This window comes from Chenopodium album, chromosome 16 (assembly GCF_948465745.1).
Source record: "Chenopodium album chromosome 16, dcCheAlbu1.1, whole genome shotgun sequence".
Lineage (NCBI taxonomy): Eukaryota > Viridiplantae > Streptophyta > Magnoliopsida > Caryophyllales > Amaranthaceae > Chenopodium > Chenopodium album.
This window is the reverse complement of record NC_137849.1, coordinates 48,376,717-48,397,202: the sequence shown is the minus strand read 5'-3', so window position 1 is coordinate 48,397,202 and position 20,486 is coordinate 48,376,717. Positions and strand designations below refer to the sequence as shown.

Sequence of the window (20,486 nt, the reverse complement as noted above, 5' to 3'; positions counted from 1 at the left end):
AAAACTAGGACAATTATAACACAAGCTCACTTGAATTCATTTTACCATAAAAGACACTAGTCGAATCATCAAGCCAAATGACTACAAGCAAAGAAAATATATACAAAGTCTAAACTAATTAAAAGAAACACAAATTTTTTTTTTTTTTTTTTTTTTTTTTTTTTTTTTTAGAGGAGGGGAAAGAGGTACTAGCTAAAGAATTTGGATTAAGGGAGGAGGAACTAGCTAAAGAAGATTAGGAGAGGGAAGGAGAAGAGGAAGGAAGGAGAAACTAACTAAAGAATTTGGATTAAGGGCTTTGGATTTTTGGGTTTTGAATTTTTTTTTTTTTTGGGAAGGAGAGGAGGCTCATCAACAAATATCATCATCGAAAATGAAGCACATAAACCAAACCAAGCTCATCAAAATGCAAAGATTCAACCATTAACTAACCAATCAAGACAAACGGAGCATAATCAAATTAAGCACAAAACTAGCAACATCAAATCCCAACTCTTTGCAAGGCCTAAATACTCCCCCAAGCTAGACATTTAGTCACCGTTTCAATGAAACAAAATAGGCAATGAAGTAACCTCCCCCAAGCTTGGGATTGGCACCGTCCTCGGTGTCCCAAGAAGTGAAAAGGGGCAATGAAACGGTGACTAGAATGCCTAGACCATCTAACTATGTCGGCGTCCCGGCGAATAGTGATAATTGTAGTTAATATCTACATCACTAGAAGTGGTCGGGGCGTCTACATAAGGAGGTAGATCATAGTTGGGGCAAGTGCGGTAATGGCCAAAGTCCGGCATACCTTGCTCACCCCAACCACCATCATAGCCGGGTGGAAACCCGTAATGCCCCCTTAGGGGGGGATCGAGCACCTCCGAAGATGAACTATCTCCACTAACCTCGGGGACATAGTAATAGCTAGGGTCGCCCCTATAATCACTTCCCCCGGGTTGTGTGTAGTCATAAGGGGGAAAGGAGCGAAGCTCCTCAATTGAACTACGCGGGCCTTGCCAAAAGGGGTAGGTGGGTTGGCCATTGTTCCAACCCGCTACCGGCCCTTCTTGAACGGGACGGTTGGGATAGTTGAGGTAAGGGAGAAAGTCTCCCCTCTCAACTTGATGTTGGTAGCTTCTCTCCGCTACAAAACTTTGGTACTCATTTTGTTCAAGAAGTCTTTGATTGGTTAGATTTAATTGGTTGAAAGCAATTTCCACATCAAAGAGAGAAGAGGAGGAAGAGGAACCATCTACCCTAGATTGGGGAATGGAGGATGTACTCATACGACGGGGTACGGGTACATTCTCGCCACCACCGGCCATACCTCGTGGGAGTTGATCTCTTGGCACTTGCCATGTGTCCCCCACCGAGTTATTAACCGCCGGATTTGGGAGAGTGCAATAATGCACCCCATTGACCTTCCAACTAAAGCGAAGATTTCGGCCCGGAATTTCATTAAGGAACTTCATATCACTAAGTGCCTTAAGATCAAGCATGTTAGAACTTTGGACCGGGGTCATTTGGTCTAGAAAAGACCCAAACCCTAACTTCCTCGCAATAATTGAAATCATTCCCCCGCATCTAATCTCTCCGCTCATCTCTCCACTTTCTCTTATTTCAATACATCTCTTGATGAACAAGTATCCCATGTTCACATTCCCTTTCACATTTCCTTCGAATCTTGAAGCTAGAAAGAGGCATTTGATCTCCTCTTTAGTTAGCTTCCCTAAGTCTTGTTTAGAAAAACAAGCATAGCTCATGATTCGCATGAAGATTCGAAGGACGGGGTGGATAATGTGGCTAGCATGGCTAGACCGGGTTGTGAAATTGGGATACCCCGCAATGGTATTCCACCACACTTGCTCCTCATAACTTGAGAAGTAAGTACCATTGGGGTCATAGATTTGGTTGAGGGTGGGCCATTCAAAAATTTCGTTCAATCTCGTCAAAGTTAAGGTTTTTTCGACATTGAACATTCTAAATTTTATTTCGCATTCCAATGGCTCATCCTCAAGGTTTATGCGCTTCATAGAAACCGATGAGAGGAATTCAAGAGTTAGGGAAGAAAAGGTTTCTTCCGCAAGGTCCAAGAAGTCTAGCCAACCGAAGTTTTCGGCTACTCTTCTAATTCCCTCATCGACCCCTAGAAGTCGCATTGAATGTTGATGATAGAATCGGGTTGGAATAATTTTTCGTTTGGAAAGGTCATCGAAAGGCTTTTTAAATCGTTTATCGATTTTTAAAGTTGGTGGTGGGTTAGGGCTTTCTCGTTGTGAAGGGGATGAGGATGTTTGAGGTTCACTTGTTTTTCTTTTCTTAATCCCTCCAATGAATTTCTTCATTTTTTTTTCTTTTAGTTCGGAAAAAGGTAATTAGGAATAACACTCAACAACAAACAACTCCACACACACCCTTAACTTCAAACCCCCTTTAAAAATCCAAATGTACCTGTTCCACAACACAACCAACAATATATTCCAACACAAAAATTCCAACAACAATGCACTTCACTAATTTCACACAAACCAAATTCACAAAATCACAATGTTTATGTAATTTTCGATCACAATTTCAATTATTCTAAAGATCATTCACAATTTTCTCTAACAATTCTCCATAAACAACAATAATTGTTCAATTCTAACCAATCATGCAATTAACTACACAATTTGTATGGAATAAACAATAATTATGAAAATTTGAAAAAGAGAGTTGAGTAGAGAAGTGGATTATACCAAATAGAGTATGAAAATACTCTAAAATCCTCCAAGACTACCCAAATTTGCTCCTCCTTCTTCAAGATTTCACCTTCTTGCTCTTGTTCTTCAATGGAGATTTTGTGGGTTTTCGAATTTTTGACCAAATTTGTGAATTTTTGTGATTTTTAGAAAGAGAATTGGAAGGAGAGTAAGAATTTGTAAATTTTGAGTGAAAAAAATGAAGGATTGATGATGATTTTGATGAGAGAAGGTAGAGAAGATGGGGATTTTAGAGTGAGAAAGAGGTGGGTAAAGAGGAGAGAGAATATGAATGTGGTGAATGAGAGGTGGGAGATGAAAGTGGGTAAAAAGGGATAAGGGGAAATCCCCTTTTTTTTTTTACACGGCAAGGGAGGAGCGGGCGTGCTGGGGTGGAGGAGCGCCCGCTCCTTCTGTAAGAGGTAGTTACTGCCTCTTTTTCGATAGTAGGAGCGGGCGTGCAGGGATTAGGAGCGCCCGCTCCTACTTCTTGGTATCGATTTTGCCAATTTTTTTTCAAAACTCAATTTTTTTTTTTTTTTTTTTTTTTTTTTTTTTTTTTTTTCGAGAGCTTAGTATAGGAGCGGGCGTGCAGGTGTTAGGAGCGCCCGCTCCTACATTTTCTGAAGTTCCTGCCAGATCTTTGATATAGAGGAGCGGGCGTGCACTCCTTCAGGAGCGCCCGCTCCTAGAATTTCAAGAGTTCCTGTTTGACTGCTGTTGTTTGGAGCGGGCGTGCACTCCTTGAGGAGCGCCCGCTCCTAAACTTGCTGGAGTTCCTGCCCAATTGCTGCTATTGGGAGCGGGCGTGCACTAGGGTAGGAGCGCCCGCTCCTATCTGGAGTTTCCAAATTTACATTTCTTTTCTCCGAGCAAATTACCTACAGCAAAACAAAACACTAAACAAAACATTCAAAATGTTAAGTGTTAGTTTAAGCTCTTTCATCTCTCTCTCTCGTTTTTTTTTTTTTTTTTTTTTTTTTTTTTTTTTTTTTGTAAAAGCAAAAATACACGGGTTGCCTCCCGGGAGCGCTTCTTTAACGTCACTAGCTTGACGCCCTTCCGTTCACATTAACTGGAGACATTGAATTCCTTGACCTTGATGGAGTGAACCACACCTTTCTTGTCACCCTCATAATAAATCTTGAGGCGTTGACCATTCACTTTGAATGCTCCGGTGCTCTCACTCCAAACTTCAACTGAGCCATAGGGAAATACCTTTACAACTTGAAAAGGACCACTCCACCTTGATTTAAGCTTTCCGGGAAAAAGCTTTAACCTTGAGTTGTAGAGAAGGACCTTATCACCTTCCTTGAAATCCCTCTTGATAATGTACTTGTCATGAAACTCCTTAGACTTCGCCTTGTAAGAGCTTGCATTATCGTATGCATTCATTCTTAATTCCTCTAATTCATGCAAGTCTAGCATTCTTTTCTCTCCGGCACTTTTGAGGTCAAAATTCAAGGCTTTAATTGCCCATTGAGCCTTGTGCTCCAATTCCACGGGCAAATGGCAAGACTTCCCATAGACCAACTTGTAAGGAGTGGTCCCTATGGGTGTCTTAAAAGCCGTACGGTATGCCCATAAGGCATCATCAAGTTTTGCCGCCCAATCCTTCTTACTTCTAGCCACGGTCTTCTCCAAAATGAGCTTGATTTCTCTATTTGAAACCTCCGTTTGGCCGCTTGTCTGAGGATGATAGGACAAACCCACCTTATGGTGTACTCCGTACTTAGCCAATAAAGCTTTGAATGTTCGATGAGCAAAATGAGACCCTCCATCACTTATCACAGCTCGTGGAACGCCAAATCTTGGGAATATGATCTTTCTAAACATCTTCATCACCACCTTGGAGTCGTTCTTTGGTGATGCAAGAGCTTCCACCCATTTGGACACATAGTCCACCGCTACTAGAATGTAGAGATTACCGTAAGATGAAGGAAAGGGACCCATGAAGTCGATCCCCCAAACATCAAATACCTCTAATTCCAAGATCGGATTTTGAGGCATCTCATTTCTTTTTGATATGTTCCCGGTTCTTTGGCATTTGTCACAAGTCTTCACAAAGACCCATGCATCCTTGAAGAGAGTAGGCCAAAATAACAAAAATTGCAACACTTTTGCCGCCGTTTTGTTTGCTCCCATATGACCACCACATTGTGATGAGTGGCACATATGAAGCACACTTTGAATTTCATCGTCGGGAACACATCTTCTCAAAAGATCATCCACCCCTATCTTGTACAAAATAGGATCATCCCATATGTACCTTTTCGACTCGTGCTTCAATTTTCTTCTTTGTTGAGGGGTGAACTCCGGTGGAATTGCCTCACAAGACAAGTAGTTCACTATATCGGCATACCAAGGCAATGACTTTGCTTGGATAGCATACAAAACATCATCTTTGAGCTCATCATTGATTGGAAGTTGATCAACATCTTCATCTCGGATTTCCAACCTTGACAAATGATCCGCTACCGAATTTTCCGTACCCTTTTTGTCTTTAACCTCTATATCAAAATCTTGTAGAGCAAGCACCCATCTCATCAACCTAGGCTTTGAATGCTTCTTGGACATGAGATATTTGATTGCCGAATGGTCGGTGTAGACAATGGTTTTTGAACCCAAAAGGTAAGAACGGAACTTGTCAAAGGCGTAGATTACCGCAAGAAGCTCCTTCTCGGTCGTGGTGTAGTTCTTTTGTGCATCATTCAGTGTCTTGCTTGCATAGTGGATCACGTGCACCCTCTTTTCTTTCTTTTGCCCCAACACGGCACCAACCGCCGTGTCACTTGCATCACACATTAGTTCAAAGGGGAGGCTCCAATCCGGAGCTTGCACTATTGGTGCCGAGATCAATGCTTCCTTCAACCTACAAAACGCATCTAGACAAGCACCATCAAATACAAAATCACACTCCTTTTGAAGAAGTGTAGTAAGAGGTTTGGCTATTTTAGAGAAGTCCTTGATGAAACGCCGATAGAAACCGGCATGTCCCAAGAAAGATCTCACCCCTTTCACATTAGTAGGGGGTGGGAGCTTCTCTATTACACCCACCTTAGCCCTATCAACCTCAATCCCCTCATGGGAGATCTTATGGCCAAGAACAATGCCTTCTTGAACCATAAAATGACATTTCTCCCAATTAAGGACAAGGTTGACCTCTTCACACTTTTTCAAACATCGCGTGAGATTAATTAAACAATCATCAAAAGAACTTCCCCCAACCGAGAAGTCATCCATAAAAACTTCCATTTCTTTTTCAATCATATCCGCAAAAATTGCCATCATACATCTTTGGAAGGTAGCGGGGGCATTGCATAAGCCAAATGGCATCCTACGGTAAGCATAGGTGCCATATGGACAAGTGAATGTTGTTTTCTCTTGGTCATCCGGGTGAATTGGGATTTGAAAGAACCCGGAATAACCATCAAGATAACAAAAATACTTGTGAGATGCTAGCCTTTCCAACATTTGATCAATAAAAGGCAATGGGAAGTGGTCTTTCTTGGTGGATGTGTTTAGCTTACGATAGTCTATACACATCCTCCAACCGGTAATAGTTCTAGTAGGGATGAGTTCACTTTTTTCATTTTTAATAACCGTCACCCCCCCCTTTTTAGGGACTACTTGCACCGGTGCCACCCATCTACTATTAGAAATAGGATAGATGATACCGGCGGCAAGTAGTTTAAGAACTTCCTTCTTGACCACTTCAAGCATTGGAGGATTAAGCTTTCTTTGTCTTTCAATTGATGGTTTAGCATCATCCTCCAATGAAATTCGATGCATACAAAGCGTTGGGCTTATACCTTTCAAATCATCCATTTTATATCCCAAAGCTTTGCGATGCATTCTCAATACATTCAATAATTTCGAGGTTTGAACCTCATCCAATGAAGCATTAACAATAACCGGAAAAGTAGAAGATGGACCAAGAAACTCATACCTCAAGTTGGATGGTAGAGGTTTTAGCTCTACACTTGGGCATTCCTTACCATTGTCGTTCATGAGTTGCTTCTTCACTTCTTCTTTTCCAATTACTAGGTTTGCTTCTTCCTTGTCCATGGGGGTGGAGTCAAGAATCTCCTCAATTGGCTCCATCTCCATGTTTTCATTGCAAAACCTATCTTTGCTTTCAAGTTCATACTCAAGAGAATCATTAGTGTTATGCAAATGCAATTGTATGGATTTATTAATAACATTCTCAACAATATCAATACTCATACAATCATCCATGTTGGAAGGACATTTCATAACTTGGTTCAGTTTGAATTCCACTTTCTCTTTTCCAACAAGCAAGGACAATTTACCATGTTTCACATCAATAATAGCCCCCGCCGTGGCTAAGAAAGGCCTACCTAGAATTATGGGGACATTCAAGTCCTCATCCATGTCAAGCACAATAAAATCCACCGGAATGTAAAGTTTGCCCACCCTAAGGGGGACATCCTCTAGTTTTCCCAAAGGCATCTTAACCGAACGATCGGCTAATTGAAGGGAAATGTTGGTGGGATTTAACTCTCCTAGGCCAAGTCTTTTGCACATAGAAAGGGGCATCAAGCTTATGCTAGCGCCAAGATCACATAAAGCACGATCAATTACCATTTCACCAATAGCACATGGAATAGAAAAACTACCGGGATCTTTAAGCTTAGTGGGCAACTTATTTTGAATAATTGCACTACAATTTTCCGGCATATTAATCGTTTCCACAAAGTCAACTTCTCTTTTATTACTCAAAATGTCTTTAAGAAATTTAGCATAAGTTGGCATTTGTTTAATAGCATCGGTGAATGGAATGTTAACATAAAGTTTCCTCAAAACTTCCAAAAACTTAGCAAATTGTTCATCAAGTCTAGACCCGGCAAACCTTCCCGGAAAAGGAAGCTTTGCCACATGTAGCGGGATTTCACTCTCTTTTTTTTCCTTTTCAATTTCTTTCTTTTTGTTTTTCTCTTCTTCTTCTTCTACTCTCAACTCTCCATGGGAATCACTCATTTCAATCACTCTTTCATTTGACTTCTCACCTTCTAAGTCATGTTGCATTCCCTTCCCTTGAACTTCCCCCAAGCTTTTTCCACTTCTAGTTACAATGGCATTGGCTTGCTCTCTAGGATCTAGACCTTGGCTAGGCAATGAGGTACTAGACTTGCCTTTAAGGGCACTAGCTATTTGGGCCATTTGATTTTCCAACATTTTATTGTGGGTTTGCATTTGCTTTAAGCTTTCCTCTAAGTCATTTGTCTTTTTAGTTTGGGAGTTCATGAATTGTTCCAACATGCTTTCTAGATTAGACTTAGGAGGAGGAGGAGCTTGAATTTGAAGTGGTGGTCGAGGGACAGGAGCTATGGTTGGTCTTACTCCTCCATTAAAACCGGGTGGGTTGTGAGTGGAAGAGTATTGGCCTTTTTGTTGGTATTTATTGTCATTTCTATAATTCCGTTGATTATTAGACACATAATTACCACTACCACTAGCTTGACCTTGACCACTACCTTGCCCTTGGTTCTGGCCACTTCTCCAACCAAAATTAGGGTGATGTTTCCATCCCTCGTTGTAGGTGTTGGAATAGGGGTCAAACCTAGGATTAGCATTCACGTTATTGACTTGTTCCATGGAAGGGGAAGGGGAACATTGCTCATTCAACAAATAACAATCGGAAGACGCATGTTCTTCACCACCACATACATCACAAGACATCAATTGCATAGACACATTATCATTCGAAGAATTAGATGCACGTGAATTAGGGAGGGGGGAGATAGGAGGGGGAGAAGATTGCATTTGGTCAAATTTAGAAGACAAGGCATCCAATTTTGAACTAAGCATGTTAATAGCATTTACCTCATACTTTCCCCCTCTCCTAGAGGTGCTTCTTTCATCGGGGCTCCAATCGGTGTAGTTTTGGACTACATCCTCTATGATCTTTAATGCCTCCGCGGGTGGTTTGTTCATGAGTGGCCCACCCGAAGCTCCATCTAAGAGTATGCGGTCCGATCTCAAGAGACCCCTATAGAATCCATGAAGCAAGAGCCAATCTTCCATCCCATGGTGGGGACATTGTTGTTGATAGCTTTTGAATCTCTCCCAAGCATCGTAGAGAGACTCATCGGGCTCTTGTTGGAAGTTTGAAATCTTGGACCTCAACTCCGCCGTTTTCCCAAGAGGAATGAACCTCCCAAGGAATGCTGAAGTTACCTCATTCCAAGTTGTCAATGAATTCGGAGTCAACCTATCGAGCCAATCACTTGCACTCCCCGAAAGAGAAAATTTGAACATGCTTAGAAGAATGTACTCCGGAGTCACCCCATTTGCCTTCACGGGTGCTACAATACCGTGTGAATTGCCTTAGATGCGCAATGGGGTCCTCATGCTTTGTCCCGGAGAATTGATGACCCTCAATCAAAGTGATAAGGGCAGGCCTTATCTCGAAATTATTTGCTTCGGTAGTGGGAGTAACAATCCCACTTGATTCTCGATACGGAGGAGGAACACCAAATTCTCTCAAAGTCTTATTTGGAAGAGCCATCTCAAATTGGTGAAGAGGTGGAGAAGTTGGAGAATCTGTCCTTGGTGACTCTAGTGGAATGGTTTCTCCACTAGTCTCACTAGAACTAGATTGATCGGACTCAACTACCACTTGTGGCTCACTTGATGTGGCACCACTAGCCTTCGCCCTCTTTTCTCTTCGATTTGCCCTTACTACCTTTTCAAGCTCGAGATTCAACGGCACAAGAGGAAGTGTCCTATTGCTGCGTTTGGGCATAAACAAAGAAGACTAGAAGGGAGATTAGTAGGTTAGTCAAAGAAAACAGAGAAAAATAAAACTATACAAATGAACTAGTCTCACATATCTCATAAGTAACTCAATGCTTAACGCCAGTCCCCGGCAACGGCGCCATTTTGGTAAAGGGATATTCGGTCGTTGGACGATCACCCTAAAACCAACAATATTTCTACCTAAACCAACCTAAAACAAGTCTAGGGTAAGTAGAGGATCGTATCCACAGGGAATGGGTAAGTACACCGAGAGTATGAAACGATTGCAATCTAGTTCGGTCACAAATTGGGTTTTGAATGGTAAGCTACTATATAAAAGAACGCTAGGGGAAACGGGATTCAACACCAACCAAAGCCAAGGAATCAATAACAGGGACAAATCATGAATACACATAGAGGATAGAAAAGGAACTTAACATTGCCTTCTTTCAAAGTCACAACATAAGTACTCCCTAGATTAAGCACTAACACGATAAGGATTAAGTCTCAAGGATAGGAAGTGGGTTTCTAGCTCGAGTTTGTCTCTCGATCGCTCCGAACTAGCATGAAGCTCGGATAATTGGGATTTCTCACCTAATTACCATACTAAAGCAACCTAGTCAATGAAACCAAACATCCAAAATCATGAAAGTAGCATAATCTAATTACACAAGAAAAGACTCACTCCGAAGCCCCATCTTTCGATGTGAGAAAAGGGATGAACACATGGGCATAATGTGGCCAACAAAATACACATGCAATAATCAATTCAAGCATAAACAACTATCAATCCAAGGTAGCACATGAATAATTCCAAGTCAATTAACCATAGCTTGGTTGGGTCTTTACCCAACCCCTAACTAAAAGACTACTCACTAAACATGGTGGAAATTACTCTAACAATTAAATCTAGGGTTTTCATGAATTCAAATAAGCTAGGAAAGAGATGAAACAAGGATGGATTAAACATGCAAGAACAAATAAACAAGATTAAGGGAGAAATTATCAACTCAAAGCAATTAAAATTAAAAATTAAGAGCAAGAGATAGAGGAAAGAGATTACTTAATAAACTTCAAAGTTGGGAAAATTGTTGAAATTGATGGAACAAACTTCCAATAATTCTACTACAATGATTGAGTTTGAGAAGATCTAAGCTAATTAATGAGGGTTGAGAAGAACTAAGGGCCTAGGAAAACTAAGAGGGAAAAAAAAGATCCAAAACTGAAGCTAAGTCGTCCTATTTATATGCCCAGAAATTACATCGTAAAATCCGTCAAAATTAGTCTTCAGAACAGGAGGAGCACCCGCTCCAGTAAGTAGGAGCGCCCGCTCCTGGGTGTGGAGCGCCCGCTCCTGGGCTCTCTGCACGCCCTCTCCTCTTGCACCAGTTTGAGGCAGTTTGTAGAGGATCGGGGAGGAGCGCCCGCTCCTTGGAGGCTGCACGCCCGCTCCTATATGTGCAGGGGGAGGCAGAATGTGGTGCTGGGATGAGGAGCGGCCGCTCCTCTAAGGGTGCACGCCCGCTCCTGCCTGATATTGCTCCCTCGAGAAAGTCTTCATGCTCACGCTACTTAACCATAATCTCATTGAACCTACAAACACGAGCACACACATAAAAAGAAACGGGAAACCCAAAAGATGCAAGTATGCACAAAAAGAGTTAAAAAAAAGGGATTGAAGTAGGGGAAAGAGTACAAAATTGTGTTTTAAAAAGCCATGATAAGTGGACAAATAAAACACTTATCAAAAATATTTGTGAAAGATTAAATAAACGCAATCAAAATTTTGTATTAGCTTTATTTTTGTGTTTAATTGAAAATATCATAGTTGAAACTAACGCTTGAACATCACTATATAAAATGTACACGACTATGCATATTAGACTATAATTATGAGCTTACAACATTGGAGATACATGTGTTGAAAGGTCTTCCAAACCATATCACATATTTCCACATAAATTGACTTATTAAGACTTGGACCAAAATATTGACCATTATAAGATTACAGTTCTATATGCTCTACTTGGAAAGAATGCCAAAATCATTTTCCAAATATCATTGTTATATCCTGAAAGTTTTGGCCAATATCGCAACTTATTTTCATACAGATATAGAAACAAAAATACTATTTCTAAAATTTCAATTCAACATACCTCTTACAACTTTGACCCTGAATTTCTTGGGTAGAAGTATTAAAACTAACTGTACAATTCATCTCTACAACAACATTTTTAAAGTCAATAACCAACACTTTTATTCTTCCAGGAACTCTGCTGTAGGTATCCATAATAAGCAGGCCAGAACTTAGATCACTAACTAGGCTCGAAGCCTTAAACATCCGTTCTGTAATGATTTCCACAGTTACGTTCATCCTCAAGGTATGCCGGCCCCGGGCCCGGCCGGGTGGTCCATGAGCCTCTCCCACCATGATCCCCTTGCAGTAAATGCTTGTGGTGGTGTTACTGAACCTAAAGGTAGCCCGGTTCAAGTTCTCGACAGAGATGTCAGCAGTCATTGAGATGTTGGACCCTGGCTGGATAACCAAGTTGTTATCGTTGGTGAGGGAGATCTTGTTGAATGTCATGATTGGATCCTTTACCTTAAAAAGTGTGAAATGAAGGACTATGATGGTTATGATCATTACCACTAATGTCCCTAGGGAACATAATATGTAGCGGGTGCAAGTGCAACCCCTTTTTTTGGTGGTTCGGATCGGATTTGGATCAGTGATCGGACTCGCTAGTGGTCGGGTCCGATCCTCCATCATGGCAGGGGAATTTGAGGGGTATGTTTAGGGGAGAATTGGCAAGTTTAGTGCTAAATAAGAAGGTGATGTTGACGTATTGAAATGGGTATTGCTTATTTTATATTTTTGCCTATTAATTTTTAGGTTTTTTCTTGTTTTAGGCTTAGGATATTTTTTTTGTTAGTTGTCATGAGTTTTATCTTTTAAGTTGTTACTTTAAGTTCTGTCAAAAGAAAAAAATTGTTACTTTAAGATAGAGTTCTTTTTAAGAGTTTTTATTAGGATAGAATTATAATTAAGATAGGATATCTTTTTAGATTTTATTAGTTTATTTATAGTCGATGTTTAGAGTTCAGTTTATTGTTTGGAGAGATTATTAATAAAATTTTGATTTATTGCGAATTATTGAAACTTGTGTCTATTAGGCGTAAGAAATGGGGGTGAATTATGAAAGTCAAACCACGTTGTTAGCACGTTTATTAGAAGAAAAAAAAAAGGACAAAATAATAAAAGCTACAGGATGATAACTGCAGAATGATTAAAAATGTAAATATGGAGATGCGGGGTATCGATCCCCGTACCTCTCGCATGCTAAGCGAGCGCTCTACCATCTGAGCTACATCCCCGTTGTCGATAAATTTTGTTTGTGATTTAAATATGACTTGTTTAATAGATTCTGTAACTCGTTCAAACTTGGTTGGGGTGTGCATACTTACATGAGCTTCAAGTGTTGATCAATAGGCAATTTCAATTTTTTTTTTTTTTTTTTTTTTTTTTTTTTGGGGTACTTCACATCGATCATACAATGATGATACAACAAAGAAACCAACTAGTAGGCAACTACAGTACTTATGAACCAACTAAGTTAATTAACCGTTAACTAGTTCGCTGCTCATCTATTATAGAGTAAGTCCTAGGGCAATTAATATGAAGTTTAACTTTAATCACTATCCAACACACTTAGGCTTTTGACAATGATTTTGAGGGATTAATGAAGTAATAAACCATTAGCAATATCTTGAAGCGATTAAGCACTATGTCATATATAACTAAGGCCCTCAATTTTTATGGGCTTTATGCAAACTCCAATATTGCACTGCCTAATTTAAGTACTGATGATGATTTCTGATCAAGCCCAATGTTCCCAACTCTTTGCCAGTAATTCAGTAAATCCAACTAACAATTGTGTATACAATTCAATTCAGAGACATCTACTCATATATATGAAACTATGAAAGCAGAGTTATTCTAACTGAAGTTCGTGGCTTATCTGATGTCAGAGGCAAGAAGCTTAGGCATATCATATATGTTAGCAAGGGGAATAAATCTAAAGACCACAATAGACAGTTTCTCGTATCTGCAGATGCAATGGATTAAGGTGCATGATGATAGACTTGGTAGTTCAGTACGCGAATTCCTACAATGTTTTTATCAATTTCCAATTTAAAGATCCTAGATATGCCACAATAATTAGCTAAAAAATCAACATTGATGACCTCAATTTTTTAGAGGAAACGGTTTATAGGGATAGGCGGATAGCCCACTGAAATGTTGATAACATATAGCACGTAAAAGAACCAATGCGTTTATAAGTACAAGAACTCTAGTACCAAAACAAGCAAAATTCTGGTGATAACACGAAATGTTCCTGTAAGATATACTAGTACAAGGGAGACCCCAAGAGTGAGTTTCCTAAATATAACCAACATGAAACTATGAAATGAGGCATAAAAAAAGGCAGTATGTTTTTTTTCTTTCAAACATCATGAGGTTTATTCCTTCTTTTCCTCCTCTTCTTCTCCTCCACCAAAGAAGTCTCTGATGGACGGAAGCTTGATCTCTCCCTTAGAAGAAAGGGGAATGGTAAAGTTGCCAATGATAGGGAGGTCGATAACAAGACCCAACTGAAGTTCATAATCAATGTCCCAGTCCCTAAAGATATCCCTTGCCAAGCTCACTATGATACTATGTGGCACCTTCATTGGCACGTCAAGCATTGTAGTCTCTTTTCCTCTAATTGATCCTGGGTCTGCAATGGTACCAGATAGTATCTCCCTGCAAAAATTGACTCCATTTCATTAGTTCATCATTCAAACCACGGAATGATTCTCAATCATCGTTCCTCAACTAATGACACCAATACTAATAAAAATGATCTGTGAAACTTAATGTGAGACTAGGGTAACATTTGTTTAATTTCGGAATGACTAATAGCTTTGTGATGGATAGCCTTTAACGTCTCATACGAACTAATGCAGGACAGTATCAACCTAAGACTTGCTCGTACAAGAATAGCATCAATAAAGACGTGGAAAGGGACTTAGCCTGAGATCTGACATATTTTATTCATTCTTCTTTTTCCTGAATCCTTTCTTAAGAATATGTTATCTCTGGCTCTCTACTAGTTGCGTACAAGATTGCAAGTGGAATGGTATTAAGAATATGCCAAATCATGGAGCCCAAATAACCATATTCAAATTGACTTTTCATTGTTTCCCTCCATTTTATAAAATTTGGCATCTTCATAATATAATACCTCCACTGTACTACATAATAGAAGTCTTTGGTAGTACTAATTCTGATCCCTCTATGATTACGCGTTAAACAAGTTTATGCACACTTTTGTTAGTGACTCTAAGTATAATAATTAAAGTGCAAGAGAATAACAGAAACAAAATCTCAAAATCTAGTAGCAAGCTAGCGGCCTAACTAGTGTTAGAGATCGAATGCATAACATTCATGATCATAACGATGATACTTATATATAAGTGTTAATCACTTGTAAATTAAGAACATGTCTAAAATTTTCTGCGCATAATTGCATAAATAACATCGGTGTGCAGCAGCTAGTTTTTCAATAAATCATCAAAATTTTCGGATATTGGCCTTTATAAAATTGATAAGTCTGATTACTCTGATATATCAAACAAAAAAAATATTGACAAATCTTACATAAAAGCACTATGACTCTATGAGCACCTAAGCTACATTATCATTATCAGCGATTACTTTATTTTCCAAATCTTCCCCTGAATTAAAGGCTTTGGCAAATTAAAGTCATGATAGTAAGGAATTATGCCCTTTCTACCTTCTAATATAATCTACCTCAACAACTTTCCAATATTTTCTTAGCAATTCAAATAACTTTAGTGCTTTATTGATTAAAATGTTGATCATATAAACATTAGAGAAATAAAAAGAACATCATACTTTCAAAAAAGAGGGAAAAAAAAGAGGAAATGAGCATCATTAATCCATAATAAATAGGGTATGGAATATGGAATACGACTGTCCGAGTATATCATTTCCTAATATATCCCCAAATAGCCCCATATTATACCTTTATAATGTCCCCGATATACCCTCAAAATCATTTTTAAATTACCAAAAATACCCTTAGTCATTTACGAAGTTGGATTTAGATGCATATCTAGGAGTTAACCGGATGCACCTCAATACAACAATAAAAAAAAAAGTCTTGTTAGGTAAAGGGCATAAAAGATTAATTAAGGAGTCAAACCATCTAAGAAACATGAAATCTATTAACTACTTTGACTAGCAAAATCAAAAGGTTCATATTCAAACAAATCATCAGAAACAATTACACTTCAAACAGGATAAATCAATCAAAAAAAAAAAAAACCAGCGGAGAACAATCAAATATAAAAAAAAAAAAAAATCCAAGAAATAATACAATTACATATATATCACATTGATCAAACGATTGACAAAGTAGAATTTTTTTTCAAAAAAAAATTAAAAACGCAAAAAAAGGGTGTAAAAAGATGTACAAACCTGCCATCACATCTAAGGAGGTAAGTGATCTCACAAATAGGAATAGATTGAGAATAAGGGTTCATAACACCAACTTTAGCGCTGTAAGTAACACCCTCTTTGTTAACTCCTTTCAGATCAAAATCTTCAATGTTTGCTTCTGGTTTTGGCATATCTGCGATCTTCTCTGCTACAAAGTTTTTTGCTTTGTCTATTAATCCTGCCATTTTTTTATTTTATTTTTTTTTTTTTTTTTTGTTCTTTTCAAATTTCTCTCTTCAAATCAATAATATGATCGAGATTAAGGAATATGATTTGCTATTGATCTTGTTTTAGCGATGGCTCTTGTTTTGGGATTGGTCAAGCGTTTATATAGAAAGAGGTTGAGAGGGCTCTCTTGCCTCAAGATGTATAAAGGTGTCACACGTATACCACTTTTATTGCATTTTGATGTGATTTTCTTACAATAATAATATTAAAAATGTTTCCTTTGAAGGCGATTATTGTACTAATATTTAACTCCCTCTTTCCTCAAAACTTCAACCCTTTTGGGTTAATTTCGTGGTTATTAAAAAACTTAAATAAAAAGAAACAAAAATATATTGGAAACATAAATTTACATGGGATTTGTAAAAAAAGTAGAGAGATAAAAAAAAGTATTAAAAATACATGAAAAAATAAAATTTTATATGAAAAAGCTAATTTTGCACAAATATTATTGTAAATTGATGGGTATTTTTAATATAAATTGGTGATCATTTTGAGACTAAAATTAGACCAAAAGGATCGAAGTTTTGAGGATGGAGGGAGTATTACTCTTGACTTTCATTTTTTATATTTAGTTTTTCGTATAAGGAATAACTTTAAACATTTTAAAAAATAAATAGTATAAACATTACCCATTATTTGATTACTCATTTAACTTTTCTTGCTCCATAAACAACTTGATTTGCGTTCTTGTACTTAAAAAAAAGTTAAGGTTGGTGCATAGACCACACACATTAGGAAATGGGTATAAATAAAAGACAATTATGAGTATATCACAAATCACAAGGGAGGTTTATTCCTCGTTATCTTCTCCTTTGCGAAAGAAGTCTTTGATGGAGGGAAGTCTGATCTCTCCCTTTTTCCGAACAGGAATAGAAAAGTTTCCAATGATAGGGATGTCGATAACGAGACCTATCTCAAGCTCATAATCAATGTCCCAATCCTTAAAGATGTCCCTTGCCAGGCTAACAATCACGCTATGTGGTACCTTCATTAGCACTTCTAGATTTGTCTTATCATTTCCTTTAATTGAACCTGGGTCTGGAATAGTTCCGGATATTATTTGCCTGTAAACATGCCATTAGTTTACCTCAAACTTGAACTAACATATTGTCAATCTCAAACTTATCTTAATCTAAAAATTGCATAAAAAAAATTTATACATTACTGTTTTTTGTCCTTAAAATACCCCCATAAATTTAAATTACCAAAATACCTTTCATATTAGTCTTTTAGATACATCTAGGAAATTAACAAAGATGTATAATAATCCTATTATCAAACCATCCAAACAAATGTGACATCATATCAATTTAACCACCTCGACTATCAAATGCAACATATAAATTTAACAACTAAAAGTCTAAAACAACAAGGCCAGGTTCATAATTCAACAAACCATCATAAAACCAATTCAAACAGGGGAATCATTTCTATTAAATAAAACCAAATCTCCATTTATATGTACTTCCTTGACAGTTGACCTACATTTTTTAGTTGTTCCCCCATGAACATATTAATTGTTAATATGAGTACATGAACTAAATTAAATCTAGTGGCGGCCTAAAGGTTATATCATTCCTAACATATCTTAATAGTTCCCTCTATTTGTACATGTTATCCTTGAAAACACCATTTAAATCTCCTACTTACCCAAAAAAAAAAAAAAAATGCACTTGATCTGTCCTAAAAAATGCCCCAGAAGTATTAATCGGGTAAAGGGCATTAGGGGCAGCAAGATCTAACTTACAATTTAAGCAAAATGTGAAGTGAACTAACTTGCTAAACCATCTTGACTAGCAATATATTTATTAAAAAAAAAAAAGGCAACATTTCAAGTACTCCATTTTTCATTAAATCATCCCAATTCATTAACATTTGCACTAAACACGAGTAAAAATTAAATCAAATAATAAAAATAAAATAAAAACAGAGGAATCAATCAGAATTTCCCAAGATCCAAGATTTACAATTTGAAAACTATTATTATTCCTTTTTTCAAAACAAAAACCAAAAAAAAAAAAAAAAAAAAAATGCAAATTATAAAATTACAAACCTGCCATCACATTTAAGATGAAATGTGATCTCACAAATAGGAATGGAATGAGAATAAGGATTGGTAACACCAACATTAGCACAATATGTAACACCTTCTCTGTTGACTCCTTTTAGATCAACATCATCTATGCTTGCTTCTGGCTTTCTCATATTTGCGATTTTCTCTGATACAAAGTTCTTTGCTTTGTCTCTTAATCTTGACATTATTTTGCTAATCTCTCTGCTTTATATAAAATAATTGTATGAGATAAGGAAGATGATTAGCCCTTAATCATGTTGGTCATTGGCTAAATTTAATATTAATGCTTTTAAAGTGGTTGAGGCCTTGAGGGGTTTTAATATTGTCTTATTGGTGCTACACATATATGACTTTAATTACATTGTGATTTTCTTACCTAAGTATTAGAATTGTTTCCTTTTAAACAGATTTTTGCAATGTATTTAAAGATTTTGGGCATTTATTTTTTTCTCAAGAACAAATTATTAATATTACCTAAGAATTATAGCTTTTATTTTTTTTTAATAAAACTAGACTAAGTCCTGTGCCACACACGGGTTTAACAAAATTTTATAATTAATTATAATGTTAATTCAAAATCTACCAAAAAATAATCCACATATTTTAAAATGAAATTGAAAAGGTTTGAATCTTAGGATCTATTCTCTTCAACTTAATTTCAGTTCAGTTCAGTTCAGCTCTAATCAGTTCCTAATTTCCTTCTCTCATAAAATATTCATTTCAATTCAGTTCAATTCCATTCAGTTCAGCTCAGTTCAGTAAATCAGAACATGCCCTTAATTAATACTCGAAATTGAGCCTAAAATCCGAATTAGACCAAAGGTAGAACACTAAAAATAAAGTAAAAAAGATGTAGAATAATATTTTATACTCCATCCGTCCCTTATTGATAGTCTCTTATGTCCATTTTTAAGACCCAAACTGATAGTTCCTTTTGCTTTTCTCAAGTACCATTAATATTAAATTTTTATCAAAATTTCCTTCAATTTGCAATAATATTTGTGCAAATTTAACTTACCCATGTAAATTTTGTTTTTTCATTACTTTAATTACTTCCTCTTTCTACTTTTTTGCATACCCAATGTAATTTTATCTTTTCAATGTACTTTTACTATTTATTATTATGTTTATTAATTTCCGTGAAAATTGCCCATAAGGGACTATTATTAAAGGACGGAGAGAGTAAAATAAAGTATATGAAAAATATGTGAATATTTTATTAGGAAGTGAATCACAGTTATAGAAGTGAATCAATATTATATAAAGAAATGAATATTTTTTTTAGGAAGTTAAAAAATAAAAAAATAAAAAAATAAAAAAAAAAGAGAGAAAAAAAGTTTTGGAAGGAGAAAAACAGCACCAAGAAGTGACACGTGTCATTCTTGATATCTGTTTTAGTAATGTACTAGTTTAGTCCCATGCGTTGCATGAATTAAATAACTATTATTTGTTTAAAATAGTTGTTAATATTCTTTATATGAAAAATAATGTAATCATAATTTCATTAATTTATTTTGAAAGAAGTATTGTATTTATTTAATCATGAAAATTTGAAGAAAAAAAAAAGGGATGATGTCAAAAATAGTTTAGGCGGGAAAATTTTTCATAGAAAGTTGACATGTGTCTTTTAATGATGTCAACATGTTTTGTTTTAGTAATAGTTAATAGATAGATAGATTATGTTATTGATTATTGTACCTTTTTAGGTCATTGGATAATTGTATTGACTTTTTTTCCCCTAAAATCAATTTATTTAAAACTTTGATTCACTATTACTAGTACTAGTTCGTTTAAAATTATAACTAATGTTTAAGTTTTAGCATCACTCACAATCTATGAAGGTGGGTGAACAAACCGCACATATTTATATGTACTTCCTCTATTCCACAAATATTGTAAAAAGGATGAAATTACATATCTTAAATCACATTTTATAAATTAAATATCTATAGTTATATAAGAGTAAAAATTTATCAAAGGTTGATATTGTGAAAGTATTTTATGAGTCGAATTTAACAAGACCTAAATGACTATATTTTACCTTATGTATTAATTATAATATATGGTCAAACAAGCGTAAATAGTGTAATAGTGAAGTTTTTTTTAAAACAATGCTTTGATAAAATGGTTA

General features: G+C 36.8%; 2 protein-coding genes and 2 non-coding genes across 4 annotated transcripts; 1 reads left to right on the top strand and 3 right to left on the bottom strand.

The window, feature by feature from the left end:
• Nucleotides 1-8,772: 8,772 nt before the first annotated feature.
• Nucleotides 8,773-8,879, top strand: LOC145587054 (small nucleolar RNA R71). The gene has a single exon (XR_014101105.1). It is a non-coding gene; the product is annotated as a small nucleolar RNA R71 (small nucleolar RNA).
• Nucleotides 8,880-12,790: 3,911 nt separating this feature from the next.
• On the bottom strand, nucleotides 12,791-12,863 carry TRNAA-AGC (transfer RNA alanine (anticodon AGC)). Its single transcript has one exon. It is a non-coding gene; the product is annotated as a tRNA-Ala (tRNA).
• Nucleotides 12,864-13,799: 936 nt separating this feature from the next.
• LOC145585752 (desiccation protectant protein Lea14 homolog) lies at nucleotides 13,800-16,572 on the bottom strand. The gene is made up of 2 exons (XM_081642464.1): nucleotides 16,033-16,572; nucleotides 13,800-14,292 (listed from the first exon to the last, which is right to left on the bottom strand). Exons 1-2 carry the CDS (start codon nucleotides 16,236-16,238, stop codon nucleotides 14,010-14,012), a joined length of 489 nt encoding a protein of 162 aa, XP_081498590.1. The 5' UTR covers nucleotides 16,239-16,572; the 3' UTR covers nucleotides 13,800-14,009.
• A 440-nt stretch (nucleotides 16,573-17,012) lies between these two features.
• Nucleotides 17,013-18,729, bottom strand: LOC145585751 (desiccation protectant protein Lea14 homolog). The gene is made up of 2 exons (XM_081642463.1): nucleotides 18,335-18,729; nucleotides 17,013-17,345 (listed from the first exon to the last, which is right to left on the bottom strand). The coding sequence occupies exons 1-2, from the start codon at nucleotides 18,538-18,540 to the stop codon at nucleotides 17,072-17,074; spliced, it is 480 nt and encodes a 159-aa protein (XP_081498589.1). The 5' UTR covers nucleotides 18,541-18,729; the 3' UTR covers nucleotides 17,013-17,071.
• Between the last annotated feature and the right edge of the window lie 1,757 nt (nucleotides 18,730-20,486).

Coding starts and splice junctions, on each gene's coding strand:
- LOC145585751 (XM_081642463.1), bottom strand. CDS start 18,540: ATGTCAAGATTAAGAGACAAAGCAAAGAACTTTGTATCAGAGAAAATC. Junction 17,346..18,334: donor CATCTTAAATGTGATGGCAG/GTTTGTAATTTT, acceptor GCATGTTTACAG/GCAAATAATATCCGGAACTA.
- LOC145585752 (XM_081642464.1), bottom strand. CDS start 16,238: ATGGCAGGATTAATAGACAAAGCAAAAAACTTTGTAGCAGAGAAGATC. Junction 14,293..16,032: donor CTCCTTAGATGTGATGGCAG/GTTTGTACATCT, acceptor CAATTTTTGCAG/GGAGATACTATCTGGTACCA.